The sequence below is a fragment of the Dendrobates tinctorius genome, unplaced genomic scaffold (genome assembly GCF_039654945.1).
Source record: "Dendrobates tinctorius isolate UK_male_01 unplaced genomic scaffold, ASM3965494v1 ptg000351l, whole genome shotgun sequence".
NCBI classification, from domain to species: Eukaryota; Metazoa; Chordata; class Amphibia; order Anura; family Dendrobatidae; genus Dendrobates; species Dendrobates tinctorius.
Window position 1 is genome coordinate 3,785,470 of NW_027362017.1, and position 15,418 is coordinate 3,800,887.

A 15,418-nucleotide genomic window follows, 5' to 3' on the forward strand; every position below is an offset into this window, starting at 1 on the left:
AAACGTTGACCAGCGATTTCTCATTTTTCCAACAAAATTTACCAAACCATTTTTTTTAGGGACCACCTCACATTTGAAGTGACTTTTGAGGGGTCTATATGACATAAAATACCCAAAATTGATACACCATTCTAAAAACTGCACCCCTCAAGGTGCTCAAAACCACATTCAAGAAGGTTATTAACCCATTTCCACAGGAACTGAAGCAGTGTGGAATTAAATAATGAGCATTTACCATAACTTTTTTTTCACAAAAAATTTACTTTAGACCCAAATTTTTTTTATTTTCACAAAGGGTATCTGGAGAAAATAGACCTCAAAATATGTTGTGCAGTTTCTCCTGAGCACATTGATACTTTATATGTGGGGCAAAACTACTGCTTGGGCACACAACAGAGCTCAGAAGGAAAGGAGCATCATTTGACTTTTATAATTGGCTGGAATCAAGATCAGACGCCATATCGTGTTTGGAGAGCCCCTGATGTGCCTAAACAGTGGAAACCCTCCACAAATGACACCATTTTGGAAACTAGACCCCCTAAGGAACTTATCTAGATGTGTGGTGAGTAGAGTTGAGTGAAACAGGTCGGCCAGATTCAACTTATGGCAAAGTCGGGTTTCGCCGACCGAAACCCGACCACAGCGTGAAGCCGGCTATGCGGTCGGCAAAACGAGCGCCAAAGTTGGATTTCCCAGAATGCTTGCACGTGACTTTTTTCACTCACTGAGCAAGGATGTACACTGTGGGCAACAAGATGACGTGCAGCGTCGAGAGAGAGAGTTTTCGCACACTTTAAAAAAGCGGTCTGGCATGTAGGTGTGTTTACTGTCCTCCACTCCCTGTCGACTTTGCTTCCCCATAGACATGCATTGGGTTTCGTGTTTCAGTCGGACCTTCGACTTTTCACGATAGTCGGACGATTTCGTTCGACTCGACTTTTGAAAAAAAGTCTCGTCCCTAAAAAAGGCAAAGTCGGTCATCTCTAGTGGTGAGCACTTTGAACTCTCAGGTGCTTCACATTGTCATGCCGCTCTCACCGTATTTTCCCGGAGCCGGGGCTCAGCGCCCGATGTCATCACTTCCGGAATCGCGGCCGGTCCAGGAGTCTCATCGAGCACACACGCGCACCTCCCGCGCTTGAATCTGTGGCTGCTCACTCCAGGACTTTGTTGAGTGTGCATGTGCTTCCCCCATAGCCTAACTACGGCCGCGCCATCTCTTATGTCTCTATGGTCCTGGAGGACCTGACCCGGAAGTCCCAGCACACTTGCCCTATATCAGGCTGCCTCTTCCATTAGGCAGCACCTGATTATAGTTCTGGCTTCCTTGCTAGACCTGCTTGGTCTCCGCTTGGCTGCTCTCTGTACTCAGGTCCTTTGCTCTGTGGTCTGGTGTGCTTCCCATCACGCGCTCTGCTTTGCCTAGTACATCGGCGTGCTTCCCTGCACGCGCCCTGTTTTACCTCATACCCGGGCGTGCTTGTCAGTGGACGCTATACGCTCTCCTGTACCCAGCGTGCCTCCGTGTACACGCCCTGCACTACCCTGTACCCTGCGTGTCCCTGCCCTGCATTACCCTGTACCCTGCGTGTCCCCGTGTATACACTTAGCACTATCCTGTACCCTGCGTGCCCCCGTGTCCACGCTTTACACACTCCTGTACCCAGCGTGCCCCGTGTCCACGCTTTGCACACTCCTGTATCCTGCGCGTCCCCGCCTGCACTTTACTAGACACGCTCTCGCGTCTTCTGTGAGCTGGCCACCTGGTTCCAGCAGTCGTGGTACTTTACTCCCCTGGGTCTGCCCCTGACGCTCCCTCTATAGGGGGTGGTCCTCACTAGGTCAGCTTGCCCTGGGTGGGTTGGTATGACGACCCAGAGGGTCCACTCCAGTAGTCGTCACACACATAAATTTTAATGTACAGCCATAAGAGCCAGTTTTGTCACAGTTATTGATGTTTTTTTTTTTTACTTCACTTGAGGATACCTTCAAGGTTCTAGCAATTTTCCAGATTAACTGACCTTTATGTCTTAAAGTAATGTCGGACTGTCATTTCTCTTTACTTCCTTGAGTGGTTCTTGCCATATCCTGGATTAAAACAGTTGTGGAATAGGGCTCAGCACCGTATGGAGCAGTGCACCAAAACTGCCTCTGCAAATCACACCTGATGGTCACTATCGCTTTCTGAAGGCCTGTGATTCCAAAAATTAACTCTTGACAAGCCATACCTGTTCATTGAAAGCCATTTAAGGCGATGATGACCTGATGAAGCTGCTTACGAGAACACCAAGGGGGTGTGATCTGGTTGTTTGAGAGTTGAACAGCCGTAAACATTATTCAGCTCCTGTCCACTTTACTACAGTTCACTTTACTGTGGTGGTCTATTCCAGCTCAAGAAATCCAGTATTTGTATCACAGGCCAATCATCTGCGCTCTTACTTACTCATGTCTGTGCTCCATTTTAGATCCAGAGCTAAAGAGACAATTCCCAGAACATTTTGATGACCAGGTGAGAAAGAGCTAAATATGTGTGATGGATCTCAGGTGAGTGAGTATGTCACGTGTAGTGTGAGCTACAAGCATCTGTACATAGAGTGAACCCTCCTGCGTCTCACCCCTTTTCTTAAATAAGACTTTTCACTGTTCTTTTTTTTTTAAACCTTAGTATCCCTCCTCCAGTTCCTGATTCTGTGACAGTTTTTCTTAATATTCTGTACCCCCCATTCCAAAATTAGACCCCCCCGGTACTAAAGATGCAAATTTTCCTTTCAACCAATCGGATGTATAACACAGAGGTTCTTTGTGGGCGTTTTCTTTTTCTTCTTTGACGCTGGCCTATCAAAACACGGCCACACCCACGAAGAAGTTCTGTTGTATACGCCCATTGGTTGACAGAAGAATGTCAGTCTTTATTACCAGGTGTATAACTTTGGAACGGAGAGGTACAGAGGAAAAAGAAAAACTGCTCCAGAAAAGGGGAGAAGTGGCAATTGAAGGAGGTTCCCAGTTTAAACTGGGGGGTAAACAGTAAATGAACCTCTTTAAGAAGACAATTAATGCCTTACTTTATTTTTTGGATGTGATTGAAAGCCAGGGTTCCCACACAAAATAAAGAAAATGCAAACTCTATGGAGCTTTTACTCCTGGTTGGGTTCGAATCCAGGACGCCGGTGCTGCAGACTATTAATGGCGGCCACTGAGCTCATGATCTCTTCTTATTTGTGTCTTAGGACTCTGTGATGACTCTGACAAAGTTCTGCTTCCCCTTCCACGTGGAGAGGTGAATATCCCAATTATTTCCCCACATATCTTCCCCAGCACCTCTAGCCCCCTTCGCTTTTCTCTGATCACTTGTAATATCTTTGCCCCTATATTCCAGATGGCAGAACTCGTCCGTCCAGCACTTCAGCTTTACTCTCACCGATCTTCAAGGTTACCAGCGTTTTGGGTTTTGCCGCCTGTCTGTAAACGCCATAAACTGCACTTGTATCCTCAGGTAAGTGACTCAGCGGTGACACCAAGGAAGCCCATGGGAGTCACTGGTAACACAACGAGTTATGCCGGAGCCATCCATCCATCCATGTACATAAGGCTTAGGTGTGATGTGAACAGAGCCCGCACCAGCCCAGTGCACGTTTTGTCCGACATTGACCAGGACTCTCTCCTTTCAGCTGTCTGCCATGGTTTGAGCTCTTCTACAAAATCCTCAATAACATCGCAGAGCACTTAGTAAAGGATCAGGTACTGGTACTGGAGATGTCTCCACGTGTTCCTGACCACAGCTCTCCTCCATCTCTGATACTATGTCTTCCTCTACAGGTCACTGAGGTCATGGACCTCCTACAGGTTCTGTACAACCACCGAATACCTGAGGTGAACAAACCTCTGAACATTGACATGGTGAGTAGGTCATCGATGGGGTAGGAGCACTGGCTGATCATATATAGACCATATATGATAATTAGGAAAATCTATGGAAGGAAGAAGAGAAGGAACAAAAGGGGAAGGAAGGAAGGAAGTGGAAATAGAGAGTACATGAAAAAAGGAGAGAGAGAGAAGGAAGGAGTGAGGAAGATAAGAAATGAGGGGGAAAAAAGGAAGGAAGAGAAGGAATTAAGAAAATGTAAGGAGGGAAGGAAATGGAAAGAGAGAGTAGGAATGAGAGGGCAAGAGGGAATTAAGGGGAAAGAGGTGGGAATGAAGAAAGGGAAAAGGGAAGGAGCAAGGGAGGGAAGAAATAAAGGACAAAAGGAAGAAAGAAAAGTGAAGGAGGGAGAGAAGGAAAGGAAAGAAGAAATGAAAAACAGGAAAGGAGAGATGGAAGGAAATGGAAGAAAGTGGAGAAGAAAGAAAGAAAAGGGAAGAAGGAAAGCAAACAATGAAGAAGGGAAGGAAAAATTGGGAAGAAGGGAGAGACAGAAAGGGAAAAAGGGAGTGGAGGAAGTAAGGTAGGTAAAGAGAAAGGAAGGGAGAGAGGAAGGAAAGGAAAAAAGGAGAGAAGGGAGGAGAAGAGAAGGAAGAAGGGAATCCAAGTTTTATGGACTAAAATGTCCTAATTTTTGCATTAGAATTTTTGGAGTTCTACCCTGCTTATCTTTTGTATGGTTGGTAGATGCCTGAGAAACATGTGCAAAATCTTAGAGGTTTTTATACACAGAGTCAAAGAATATTATTATCTATCTATCCGCAGCTTTCATATTTTGTTGTTCCTGATCCTACAAAACTTCCATCAATACCAGAAAGCGTGAGTTATTTTAGTGTTGTATTGTCCTGCCCACCCCGGCCTGTATTATTATGTTATCCCAATATTGGAATTTCTTCTGTTATTACAATTATTTCACAGCCTATTTACACAGTTGGGTGTACGTGGGCATCACTGCAGATATCATTCCTGGGTGACAAGACACCTCTTGTACTTACAGACTTTTTCCCTTTAATGTGACCCATTACAGAATGAATACATGAATACTGCTGTATTAAATCTTCCATCTTATATCATGTCCGTCCCTTTTCCAGAGAAATCTCACAGAGTTCCTGGTGGCGGTGCAGGTGGACATGATGCTGCAGATGTTCGCCAGCTTGTTGTGTGAGAGACGGATCCTCATCACATCCAGTAAACTCAGTACGGTGAGCAGCAGACACCTGTCATGGCTGCCTTTAATGTCGCGTGTAGAAACCTTTTAATTAAGTATCTGATTTTTTTTCTTTTTCTTGCACATACATTGTTGTGGATCCTCCTCCTGTGTGCGCAGCTGACTGCCTGCGTCCATGCCTCCGCGGGTCTCCTGTATCCCATGTACTGGCAGCACATCTACATACCCTCCCTGCCGCCTCACCTCCTGGATTATTGTGGGTCTGTCAGCCGTTCAGTACTTTGCCCATCTGTATTGCCACTTACTCATCTACCTAAATCTAACCCCTTGCCTCTGTTTCCCACCAGTGCCCCCATGCCCTTCCTGATCGGGGTCCACAGCAGTTTGATGGAGGTAAGTCGTCCTGGTGCCATTAACATTAGCCACAAGTTCCTAAATGTAGATTTTATGATTTTCTTACTGCTTCCTCCACTACAGCAAGTGAACCCCGGAGTTCTGGAAGACGTCGTAGTGTTTAACATTGACACCAACAACTTGGAGACGCCATTCCAGGACCTGGATAATCTGCCTCCACATGTGGTAAGACCCGTATACGGTATATAGTGCACGTCACAGTATAGCCAACCATGCACCAATGTCACTGGCAACAGGAGCCCTGGAGAGGATCAATGAGACACCCCCCCAAAAGGGAACTGGGCAGGTGGTGGCCACAGACCATTTCTCTCTCCTACTACTTCCTGACTGGTTCCTCTCTAGTTTTGCCTTTCCCTCATGTCTTGGTCATTACTGGTAACATGATGTGGTACCTGCAGCCCATTCAGGTTGTACGGCTCCTCCAAGACAGCACATTCATACGTGCCGTTATAAGAAGATTTCCATCGTCTCCCAGCACGGTGCAGATACCAGGACACTACATGAGAAATCCCGGACAGGGCCACAGGAGAGCATCAGCTCAGCAGCAGGGTGGTTAGGAGCCCAATTTGAGGGCTCAGTCCCAACACATCAGGGCTTTGTCCAAAACTTTAATACTCACTTCTCTCCAACATCATTGCTTTTTAGCTCCTTTCTCAGGAGGTTGGACCACATTTCTCCGCTTTATAACATTCACTTTTCTTGTCATCAGGTCTCCAGAGGGCTTGAATTCACATTCCCATATTTGCAGGCAGGAACTCTAGCTATGATCCAAAGCCTATAACGATGTAGACAGGAGAATTTGGTAATCTTGACCTTTATTGCAGGCAGTGGCCCCAGAAGCAGATTACAGTTGTGCTGAAAAGTTTACATACCTCGGCAGAATTTTTGCTTTTTTGGCCTTTTTTCAAAGAATATGAATGATAACACCAAAACTTTTTCTCCATTCATGGTTATTGGTTGGGTGAAGCCATTTATTGTCAAACTACTGTGTTCTCTCTTCTTAAATCATAATGACAACCCAAAATATCCAAATGACCCTGATCAAAAGTTTACATACCCTGGTGATATTGGCCTGATAACATGCACAGAAGTTGACACAAATGGGATTGAATGGCTACTAATGGTAACATCCTCACCTGTGACCTGTTTGCTTGTAATCAGTGTGCGTGCATAAACGCTGAGTGAGTTTCTGGGATCCAGACAGACTCTTGCATCTTTCATCCAGCCACTGACGTTTCTGGATTGTGAGTCATGGGGAAAGCAAAAGAATTGTCAACGGATCTATGGGAAAAGGTAGATGAACTGTATAAAACAGGAAAGGGATACAAAAAGATATCCAAGGAATTGATAATGCAAGTCAGCAGCGTTCAAACTGTGATTAACAAATGGAAAATCAGGGGCTCTGTAAAAACAAATCCATGGTCAGGTAGACCAACTTAAAAATTTCATCCACAACTGCCAGGAAAATTGTTCAGAATGCAAAGAAAAACCTACAAATATCAGCTGAAATACTGGACTCTCTGGGTGATCAAAAGCCGAGATGTGGACGCCGGATGATAAGAGATTTGCGGCATCCTGATACCACTGACCTGGACACCGGACCAGCGTCCCGTGAGTCGATCGCTCATCTCTAGTCCCAACCGTCCTGGATATTGTGGACAGTCCCGTATTTGGGTCCGCGCCCTGCAATCCTGAGCGTCTGCTGAATGCCCCTCACTGCCACCATCCCTCTGAAATCTCCTCCTGCCGGGGGAGAAAGACATGGTAAATGGGTGTGGTTTAGGGTGTGGTCATGGGCAGTGGCGGATTATAATGAGGTCAATTTGGGCAGTTGCCCCGGGCCCAGTGGGGTTAAGGGGCCCACAGCTCAGGCCAGTAAATTGCCCCATTATAATCCGCCACCGCGCAGGGCCGGATTATAGGCAGGGCAGGCGGGGCTTCAGCCCCGGGGCCCCCACCACAAGAGCTTCTAAGGGGGCCCCCACCACATTCCTGCTGGCTGCTGCAATGGCACTCCATCTTCTCCCCACCTAAAAGTGAGTGACCGTGGGGGCGGCATTATGTGCTCTGCTACCAGCAGCATCTACAAGTAGCCTGAACGCTGGTGCTGCTGGTAGCGTGCAAAGGCTTGTGATGAGATCACAGGAGGTAAGGTGTCAGGGCCCCCGATCATGTGACCCCTGTCTCCTCCCCTCCTGTGACCTCATCACAGGTCCTGTGCGCAGAGCACTGAGAGCAGCCATGTATGTGGAGTGCGGCTCTGCGGGTGGAGGTCAGTGCTGGAGGCTCCATTATTCTCTATGTGGAGTGCGGGTGGAGGTCAGTGCTGGAGGCTCCATTATTCTCTATGTGGAGTGCGGCTCTGCGGGTGGAGGTCGGTGCTGGAGGCTCCATTATTCTCTATGTGGAGTGCGGCTCTGCGGGTGGAGGTCAGTGCTGGAGGCTCCATTATTCTCTATGTGGAGTGCGGCTCTGCGGGTGGAGGTCAGTGCTGGAGGCTCCATTATTCTCTATGTGGAGTGCGGCTCTGCGGGTGGAGGTCGGTGCTGGAGGCTCCATTATTCTCTGTGTGGAGTGCGGCTCTGCGGGTGGAGGTCGGTGCTGGAGGCCCCATTATTCTCTATGTGGAGTGCGGCTCTGCGGGTGGAGGTCGGTGCTGGAGGCTCCATTATTCTCTATGTGGAGTGCGGCTCTGCGGGTGGAGGTCGGTGCTGGAGGCTCCATTATTCTCTATGTGGAGTGCGGCTCTGCGGGTGGAGGTCGGTGCTGGAGGCTCCATTATTCTCTATGTGGAGTGCGGCTCTGCGGGTGGAGGTAGGTGCTGGAGGCTCCATTATTCTCTATGTGGAGTGTGGCTCTGCGGGTGGAGGTCGGTGCCGGAGGCTCCATTATTCTCTATGTGGAGTGCGGCTCTGCGGGTGGAGGTAGGTGCTGGAGGCTCCATTATTCTCTATGTGGAGTGTGGCTCTGCGGGTGGAGGTCGGTGCCGGAGGCTCCATTATTCTCTATGTGGAGTGCGGCTCTGCGGGTGGAGGTAGGTGCTGGAGGCTCCATTATTCTCTATGTGGAGTGCGGCTCTGCGGGTGGAGGTCAGTGCTGGAGGCTCCATTATTCTCTATGTGGAGTGGGGCTCTGCGGGTGGAGGTCGGTGCTGGAGGTTCCATTATTCTCTATGTGGAGTGTGGCTCTGCGGGTGGAGGTCAGTGCTGGAGGCTCCATTATTCTCTATGTGGAGTGGGGCTCTGCGGGTGGAGGTCGGTGCTGGAGGCTCCATTATTCTCTATGTGGAGTGGGGCTCTGCGGGTGGAGGTCGGTGCTGGAGGTTCCATTATTCTCTATGTGGAGTGCGGCTCCGCGGGTGGAGGTCGGTGCCGGAGGCTCCATTATTCTCTATGTGGAGTGCGGCTCTGCGGGTGGAGGTAGGTGCTGGAGGCTCCATTATTCTCTATGTGGAGTGCGGCTCTGCGGGTGGAGATCGGTGCTGGAGGCTCCATTATTCTCTATGTGGAGTGGGGCTCTGCGGGTGGAGGTCGGTGCTGGAGGGTCCATTATTCTCTTTGTGGAGTGCGGCTCTGTGGGTGGAGGTCGGTGCTGGAGGCCCCATTATTCTCTATGTGGAGTGTGGCTCTGCGGGTGGAGGTCAGTGCCGGAGGCTCCATTATTCTCTATGTGGAGTGGGGCTCTGCGGGTGGAGGTCGGTGCCGGAGGCTCCATTATTCTCTGTGTGGAGTGCGGCTCTGCGGGTGGAGGTCGGTGCTGGAGGCCCCATTATTCTCTATGTGGAGTGTGGCTCTGCGGGTGGAGGTCGGTGCCGGAGGCTCCATTATTCTCTATGTGGAGTGCGGCTCTGCGGGTGGAGGTCGGTGCTGGAGGCCCCATTATTCTCTATGTGGAGTGCGGGTGGAGGTCGGTGCTGGAGGCTCCATTATTCTCTATGTGGAGTGCGGCTCTGCGGGTGGAGATCGGTGCTGGAGGCTCCATTATTCTCTATGTGGAGTGTGGCTCTGCGGGTGGAGGTCGGTGCTGGAGGCTCCATTATTCTCTATGTGGAGTGGGGCTCTGCGGGTGGAGGTCGGTGCTGGAGGCTCCATTATTCTCTATGTGGAGTGTGGCTCTGCAGGTGGAGGTAGGTGCTGGAGGCTCCATTATTCTCTGTGTGGAGTGCGGCTCTGCGGGTGGAGATCGGTGCTGGAGGCTCCATTATTCTCTATGTGGAGTGTGGCTCTGCGGGTGGAGGTCGGTGCTGGAGGCTCCATTATTCTCTATGTGGAGTGCGGCTCTGCGGGTGGAGGTCGGTGCCGGAGGCTCCATTATTCTCTATGTGGAGTGCTGCTCTGCGGGTGGAGGTCGGTGCTGGAGGCTCCATTATTCTCTATGTGGAGTGCGGCTCTGCGGGTGGAGGTCGGTGCCGGAGGCTCCATTATTCTCTATGTGGAGTGCGGCTCTGCGGGTGGAGGTCGGTGCTGGAGGTTCCATTATTCTCTATGTGGAGTGTGGCTCTGCGGGTGGAGGTCGGTGCTGGAGGCTCCATTATTCTCTATGTGGAGTGTGGCTCTGCGGGTGGAGGTCGGTGCTGGAGGCTCCATTATTCTCTATGTAGAGTGTGGCTCTACGATTCGTGACCCCCGTCACGTGACTAGGGGTGCCCACAGAGTCTGAACTGCCCCGGGCCCTGGCTACCCTTAATCCACCCCTGGTCATGGGCGTTGCCAAAATTTGCCACCACACGCTATGCGCGCAATAATTTGTATGGAGACGTGTACACCTCTGTCGGTAATGCTAGACACCCTTTACCTTACCCTAACGTGCGCCATGACAAATATTTTCTGTTGCCCCCGCAGGTCTCGACGCTCAAACTTCGTCTGACAAAACAGTCGTCGTTGATGGGTGACGGGGTGTCCCGTGCATTTCTGAGAGCCCAGGCTCTTCTGTTCGGCAGCTACAGGGAGGCGCTCATCTGTACCCCGGTATGTGCTGCCATTGGTCTTACCAGGAATGGATGAGGCCTCGACATTTCACCAGTCGCACACATAGTGCTGCCATAGTCAGGGTACAGCGGAGGGCATTAAAGGCATACAGAGGTCAGTACACGACCACACTGTGCCCCCTATTCTGTGTGTAAGCCCCCGTGTCAGGCACCCTGGGTAACCTCCAGCACTAATTGCCGCAGCATAAACCTCTGTAATGGGAGGTTGGGGACGATTACCCATCTGTATGCACCATTGGGAGCTGCCGAGCACTTTACTTATTTATCATGTATGTGTATAATGCCACCACATCCTGAATTATTAACACCATCTCCAATCATATCAGGCGTGATCATTGCTTCTTAAAGGCGCAGTAACTCTCGCAGCATATTTCCCAAAATGGAAATATTATGTTATAATTTTGCATGTTTTTTTTGTTTTATAATTTGGGTTTCACTATAACTATATAAATACAATAGTCCAAAATGGATTATGGTAATAATCAGTATTATGTTAGCTCGGTATGGCAGTAAAATATAGGTACTGCCATCTTACGTTATGCAAGTACTATATAATGCTACCAAATGCCTGGCGGTAATATGTGGGTTTTGTTTGGCAGTACTTTCTGAGCACTACTTGGCAGTATTATTTTGTAAACATATCATATGGTATATCTTGTTTTCCGAATTAAAGGCACCAATCAGCATCTATTTCTCTCCCGTTTAGGAGCAGCCAATTTCTTTCTGTCAGGACTCATTTCTGAACCACAAGAGCAGCACCATGCGGACCTTCCTGCAGAACGCCGTGCACCTGCAGCTCTTCTCACAGGTCTGGCGGATGCGCCATATTATATTTACCCTGGTGATTTTTGCTTTTTTTGAAGCACTTTTTTAAATATCACTATCTTTATAATTATTTATTATTAGCTGAAGAGCCCGGCGTTGCCCGGGCAGAGTAACTAACTGTGGGTCCTGTTCTCTCCCTTTATTGCCCCACTCTCCACCCACCTTCACGCTCTCTCCCTCCGCAGCCCCGCACTCTCCCTCTGCAGCCCCGCTCTCCAGCCGCCAGTGGGTGAGGCTATGTGGAGTGGGGGTGACTTGATACATGCACACACATACATACACACTCAGCTTTATATATAGATAGTAATTATTATAGTTGCTATTATTATTGATATTATTATTGTTATTAATCATGTTATTGGCATTATTACTATTCATATTATTAATTATTGTTCATAATATTAGCATTGTTATTAGCATTATCATTATTAGCAGTAGTAATATTTTTATTTATTATTGCAATTGATGATAAACCATGTCTGTGACCACAATGCTATTTTGCTATGACTTTCTATTATACCTCTTTGCTTCTCGTATTGACTTCTATTAATACAGCCGTCCTGAATTTTCTCTTTGTAGCGGTTGTATACCATTGGGAAAAATTATTTTCCTTACTTAAATCCATGGCTTTGGGGCTACAAATAATTTTTGCCATTGGGTTTCATTAATAATTTTGCACCATTTGCCTTCTACCGCCTCTGCCTTGCACTTTCAATTGCTGGCTGCAGAATGAGTTAACTGAGAATCCATCAGTGAGCTCACCATCCTAGTTTGTAGCTTGTTATTTGACCTTTTGTAAGCTCCTCTCAGCTGATTTATGACTACAGACCACATCAAAGTCCAATGTGCAGAAAAACAAATAACCTGTAAAAGCCAAACGGTTCAACATTTTTAGTGAAACGCAATTGCAAAAAATACGTCTCAGCCTCAAATTCATGCAAAAAAAAAGAAAAATGTCCCTCAAGGTAGACAACCCCCAACCTCTAACCTTCTCCTCTTAGTTCATTGACAGTCGGCTGGAGAAGCTGAATTCTGGAGAAACATTTACAGACATGTTTGAGCAGGAAGTGACAAACTGCGACCTGTCAGGTATTGTAGCGGTCTCTTTTCTTACCGTAGGAGCCTATGGGCATCATACTGTACGGCGCTTCCGGCTGGCACCTGTCTGAGCCATCCATCAGAGAGACAAGGAGACAGCAATCCCTCCTAGCAGCAGTGTCATTTGTTGTATCTTCATTTCCAGGAGCTTCCAGATCTTATCAGATGTGGCTGGAAAATCTCAAGGTAAAACTAAACATGTCACAGCAATGACAACGAGATGTGTTACATGAAAAGGGCGCAATGTGACTTCTAACAAAAAATATATATCGATGTCAATTAGTGTGATTACCATTTCATTAGTGATGAGTATTAAAATGGGTTCCTATTTGCGAAGGCAAGACCACAGTTATCATTTACTGTACCACAAATATTGGTGCCACATCACACACACACAAATAGTGTGGCCATACTTTACACCTATATTACACTGCTATATCCCACATAAATAGTATTGTTATACTATACACAAAGATAATAATGCTATGACATACACATAAATAGTACTGCTATACCATGCATACATACAAATAGTGCTGCTATACCATACACATAAATAGTGCTGCTTTGCAATACATACAAATAGTGCTGCTATACCATATACATAAATAGTGCTGCTATACAATACATACACACAAATAGCGTAGCCATACTTTACACCTATATTATACTGCTATATCCCACATAAATAGTATTATTATACTATACACAAAGATAATAATGCTATGACATACACATAAATAGTACTGCTATACCATGCATACAAATAGTGCAGCTAAACCATACACATAAATAGTGCTGCTCTGCAATACATACAAATAGTGCTGCTATACCATATACATAAATAGTGCTGCTATACAATACATACAACAAATAGTGCTGCTGTACCATATACATAAATAGTAAAGCTATTCTATACATATAAATAGTAAGGATATATTTTACGCATAAATAGTAAAGCAATACAATAACACAAATTGTGGTGCTATATTAGACACATTATTAGACACATATATAGTATTGCTATACCGGACACATAAATAGTGCTGCTATTCAATACATACATACAAGTAGTGCTGCTATACCATAAACATAAATAATGCTGTGATACCATACTCATAAATAGTAAAGCTATATGATACATAGACATAGTACTGCTATATTTTACAGATAAATAGTACAGCAATACAATAACACAATTTATAGTGCTATATTAGGCACATTATTAGACACATAAATAGTATTGCCATACCATACACATAAGTAATACACCTATACCACACATAAATAATACTGCTATACCATTCACATATAAGTACACAAATAATACTTCTATAGCATACACATAGTATATATCATACAAATAACACAACTATACCATTCACATGTAAATACACTCTACTTATACCATATACATAAATAACTCTGCTGTACTATACATATAAAAGCCTATACACACATACATTTATTTACGCATGTTACACACACAGTCATATACTTTCCTCTCCTGCTGCATACAATACATTCAGACAAATAGTGCTGTTGTACTTTACGCATAAATTGTATTGCTATATTATACACACAAATAGTACTGCTATATTTTACACATAAATGGTACAGCAATATGATAACACATAAAATGTATTGCTATATTATACACATAAATAGTACTGCTATGCTGTACACATAAATTGTTCTGTTATACTGTTCTCATAATTAGTACAGCTACACAAATAGTACTGCCATACCATACACATATAATACTTCTATATCATTTACATATAAATTCACAAATACTACTGCTATACCTATACCATAAACATAAATAACACTGCTGTACTCTACATATAAAAGCCTATACACACATAAATCTATTTACACATGGTACGCACACATATTCCTATACTTCATGCTCCTGCAGGTCTGTCACATCCCAGCAGTGGAGAAAGGGAGATATGGTGAGCAGATTTTCCATCTTGTCTTGTCCACACTCCTGTATCGGGTTACAACAGCAAGAAAGCCCAGCTGTTGTAACTGAATGCAGTACAGACATGAGAGGGGAGCAGGGTCTCTTCTCACAGCCTGGGCCTCACGCTCTTCTTTCCTTAACTGAACCCGGGGCAGGTTTGTCGTCGCCTTTCCTTATTGTCTCTGATTCACCTCCTCACCGACAATTACACTCATATTAATTGATTTTATTGTAAATCTCCCCAGCGTAAATTTCTGGATCATTGAATCGATTTTTGTCTTTTTGTCTATATTTCCTGCCCAGAAAGGAGGAGGCACCCTGATCAATAACATGAAGAACCGCACTCAACCCACCGTTAGGAACATGCTGAAATACGTAAGCGGTTGGATCTTGGAGGGCCATGGCTGGTGATGTCTTTTCTTATCTATATAGTGTTTATATTCTATACTTTAGGCCAAAGGACAAGCCAGGACAGGACTCCAGGGAATGAAGCGGCGCATCAAACACCAGGTGAGCACTTGATTCATCACTTTTCATCTCGTGGCATTCGTTGTTGTTTTCTTGCCCCAAATTTTTCCATGAATTTTAGTTTGTGAATTTTATACCAAACGCTCTTTTTTTAATTCTTCGCGTCCATTTTTCCCACTTTTCAGTGCAAAAAAAAAGATACATGTTCCACTAAATATTGTAAAAGCTGTGTAAAACCTTCAGGACTACATAAGATCACTCCGGGGAGGGAAGAATAAGGTAGCGCATGTGAGCACAAATTTTGAGACTTTTTAAAAAGTCGCAAATGATAAATCACCTAAAAACATTAGGAAACTCCGAACCTCACCCATAATGGTGAACATAAAAAAAATTGGAACACCAAAAACTAAACAAAAAAAGGGCGCAAATGCAGTAATGAATTGAGCCCTTATCGCTCAGTCCTGGGCCATCGCCGGTCTTACGCCGCCTCTGCTCCGGTCTTCGGTTCATTCGGCACTGCGGTCTACGTAACAGCAATCACTGGCCTCAGAGTTGGAGAAGAGA

General features: G+C 46.0%; 1 protein-coding gene across 4 annotated transcripts in view; it reads left to right on the top strand.

The window, feature by feature from the left end:
• LOC141075428 (DENN domain-containing protein 1B-like) overlaps window positions 1-15,418 on the top strand; it is a 36,623-nt gene that overhangs the window by 13,202 nt on the left and 8,003 nt on the right. For 2 of the 4 annotated variants that reach the window (XM_073562463.1, XM_073562464.1), the window contains exons 3-18: window positions 2,466-2,509; window positions 3,231-3,280; window positions 3,380-3,496; window positions 3,672-3,741; window positions 3,820-3,900; window positions 4,691-4,744; window positions 5,017-5,127; window positions 5,253-5,353; window positions 5,441-5,486; window positions 5,571-5,672; window positions 10,349-10,474; window positions 11,201-11,302; window positions 12,321-12,408; window positions 12,563-12,603; window positions 14,690-14,761; window positions 14,840-14,896. In XM_073562463.1, coding sequence (XP_073418564.1) covers window positions 2,466-2,509; window positions 3,231-3,280; window positions 3,380-3,496; window positions 3,672-3,741; window positions 3,820-3,900; window positions 4,691-4,744; window positions 5,017-5,127; window positions 5,253-5,353; window positions 5,441-5,486; window positions 5,571-5,672; window positions 10,349-10,474; window positions 11,201-11,302; window positions 12,321-12,408; window positions 12,563-12,603; window positions 14,690-14,761; window positions 14,840-14,896 — 1,262 coding nt within the window. Of the gene's footprint in view, window positions 1-2,465; window positions 2,510-3,230; window positions 3,281-3,379; window positions 3,497-3,671; window positions 3,742-3,819; window positions 3,901-4,690; window positions 4,745-5,016; window positions 5,128-5,252; window positions 5,354-5,440; window positions 5,487-5,570; window positions 5,673-10,348; window positions 10,475-11,200; window positions 11,303-12,320; window positions 12,409-12,438; window positions 12,604-14,689; window positions 14,762-14,839; window positions 14,897-15,418 lie in introns of all 4 variants that reach the window. The other 2 variants (XM_073562461.1, XM_073562462.1) reach the window with 1 other exon arrangement.